Consider the following 2,736-nt stretch of genomic DNA (forward strand, 5'->3'; position numbering starts at 1 on the left):
GAAGCCCTGGCAGAGCTGAGGGGGGAAATAGCGAAGAGGGAGAGGGAGGAGGTGGAAGGAAGCGGGCCCGGAGAGTCTCAGGAGGGGATGATATGGAGCCTGTTCATGGGGTGCAGCCGTCGCTGGGCAAGGAGAGTGAGAGTGGGGGCATCGGAGGAAAGGACGCGGACAGTCTTGCCTCCCTCAGTCGGAGTCTCGCGAGGGAGTCCAAGGCCTGGGGCGGGGCCATGAGCTTTCTCAAGGCGTTTCTATGATCACAGGAGTAAACCAGGTCAAGACGAGGTTGGAGTGGGGACGGTCCTGGAAATACGATTTTCCAGTAAACGGGTGAGAGACATGCTCACTCAAAGTACATTGTGTACGACTCTCGCTCACACACATGCGTGTAGATAGTGTACAGTGTGCACCTTCAAGCTCCGAGGAGCGAAAGAATTAATCAAGCTATCTAGTCCGTAGCCTCGCGCATTTTATTGTCTTCGTCCACACGCGTGTTTCTTTATGCGCCGTCCTGCCTCATGCTCGTCTTTTATGTCCTCATGCGAGAACCCATTATGTGCTGACCCTCCCTCGTACGGCGTCCTCCCTCTCCTGTCTCCACCGCTCCTTCTTGCTCCAGCTCCCGACATCAATCTCTCGATTTTAAAGATATTTGCGACACAATTACAAACCACCTGTGCCGCCTCCCGCCTGCCTCTGGACGGGGCATGTCGCCTATTGCCTTGCCAACCATGTGAACTTCCCCCCCTGGCCCCTTTTCCCCCTGCCTGTGTCCCTGTTCCCTCAAGCATCGTCGCTCACGTCCACGTACGTTATATCCGCCTGGTCCGCGAGACGATCCAAGACCATGTCTGCTAAGAGCTTCGCCTCGAGCTGATCGCGCAAGGCCTTCTCGTCCAGCCCTTGTCTCTCCGCCTCCAGCTTTCTCAAATCGATCTGGTCCTGCAGCTCTAGCGGGTCCACCTGCAAACCCTCGTCTTCTGCCACTTTGGCAGTCGCCACACCCAGCATCAAAGTCTTGACCGTCTGCGGATAGGCGATTTCTCGATACTTCTCGAAGTTTTCCTTGGTTATCATCTTTTTCACCTCCTCCTCCGACTTGCCCTGCGTGGACATCTCTTGCATCATCAAGGCGAACTTCCGCCGCGTCTCCTCCACAATCCAGCACTCCGGGATCTCGGCCCGAGTGATTGCCAGCAGCGCCTCCTCCAGAGCCTTGTTGCGGTTCATCTTGGTCCGCTCCTCCGCATCGGCATTCACGGCGTCCACAACCTCTTGTTTGATTCCCTCCGGCGTCAAGTCCGGTCGAATCTCCTTGGCGAACTGCTCATCAATCTCAGGAACGATCCGGTTTTTCAGCTCCAATATCTCCACCTCGAACTCGGCTTTGATACCGGCCAGCTGCGGGTCCCGGATGTTCTCGGGGAAAGTCACGGGGATCACCACCTTGCAGCCCGCCGGCTTCCCGACCAGACCCTCGACGACGCCCGGAAGGAATCGCCCCTCCTCCAACACAACCTCCACGCCCTCACCCGCCGCGATGTTCCTCATCTCGGGCCCACGGGTGCCGTCCGAGAGCATCTGAAACGCCTGCATGTTCACGATGGCCGAGTCCCCCAGCTTGCCCTCGTAGCCAGGCGCCGTGTCCACTAGACGGACGCGCTTCTTTCGGAGCGATTCCAGCGCCTGTTTGACCTTCTCGTTCTCCAAGGGAATGCGATCCACCTGCACCTTCAGGCCCGCGTAAGGACCCGTGAATTCTACCTCCGGGTACACGTCCACAGTCAGCTCCATGACAATGGGCTCCCCGGGCTTGAAGGCGGCGATCAGGGTCTCAGGGTGTGACACCAATGAGGCTTGCCCCACCGCCTTCACGTCCGATTCGTCGATGGCCTTTTTCAGTGCGTCTTCGCACAGAATGTCCAGAGCTTCATTGATGATGACCTGGGGGCCGCCCACCGCATTCAAAAGGACTTGCTCGGGGACACGCTGGCCTTTCCGGAAGCCCGGAATTGACGTTTTGCTTTCCTCGATCATGCGTTTGCAGGCCTGGTCGTAAGCCTTGCGGGTAAGCGTGCCAGGGACGGTGACAAAGAGGGCAACAGAGGAATTAGCGCGGGCCTCCACGCTGTTATCGAAAGAGGGGAGGGGAGGATGGCAAATGAGAAAACGTTTCCTCATTGGAAATAGAGGGATAAAAATGAGAAAAGATTGCATACATAGAGCGTAAATTATCTGGTGCATTCGCAAATGCAGATCTCTGAACAGGTATCCATCAAAAGAGAAAAGTATCGTGAAAGGTTTTGCCAGATACATACTACATGCCTTTTGGAGGTTAAGGCGGTCAAATAATTTGCGATTAGACATGTATTTAGCATAGAAAAATCTCACTTTCGACCTTAATAGACGCAACATGAGAGCCAAGGGGTGTAAGAGACGACAAAGTCAAGTGCAACTTGGGCGAGTTAGTACTTTGCCCAAAGTCGCTTGAATACGGGGAAATCGACAAACATGATCAAGGCGATAAATGATACGGATAGTTTTCTGATAATGACACAACTACTTACGTTGTCTGGACATTTTCTGATAGTGTCGAGTAGAGGGACAACTTGCTATGCTGCTGGCGCTGATACAAGTTGGCGGGAAGGCGAGGGATAAAAGCCTGCGCATTCCAGGCACTGAAAAGGATAGCAGCCATAGCTGCGCATCGTCGTTGATTGACAAGCATGATTTCGCCTG

General features: G+C 54.8%; 1 protein-coding gene across 1 annotated transcript; it reads right to left on the reverse strand.

The window, feature by feature from the left end:
* Positions 1-452: 452 nt before the first annotated feature.
* Positions 453-2,736, reverse strand: NGA_0441901 (trigger factor). The gene is made up of 2 exons (XM_005853846.1): positions 2,565-2,736; positions 453-2,125 (listed from the first exon to the last, which is right to left on the reverse strand). Exons 1-2 carry the CDS (start codon positions 2,723-2,725, stop codon positions 781-783), a joined length of 1,506 nt encoding a protein of 501 aa, XP_005853908.1. The 5' UTR covers positions 2,726-2,736; the 3' UTR covers positions 453-780.

This window comes from Nannochloropsis gaditana (genome assembly GCF_000240725.1).
Source record: "Nannochloropsis gaditana CCMP526 unplaced genomic scaffold scaffold708, whole genome shotgun sequence".
Taxonomy (NCBI): Eukaryota; class Eustigmatophyceae; order Eustigmatales; family Monodopsidaceae; genus Microchloropsis; species Microchloropsis gaditana.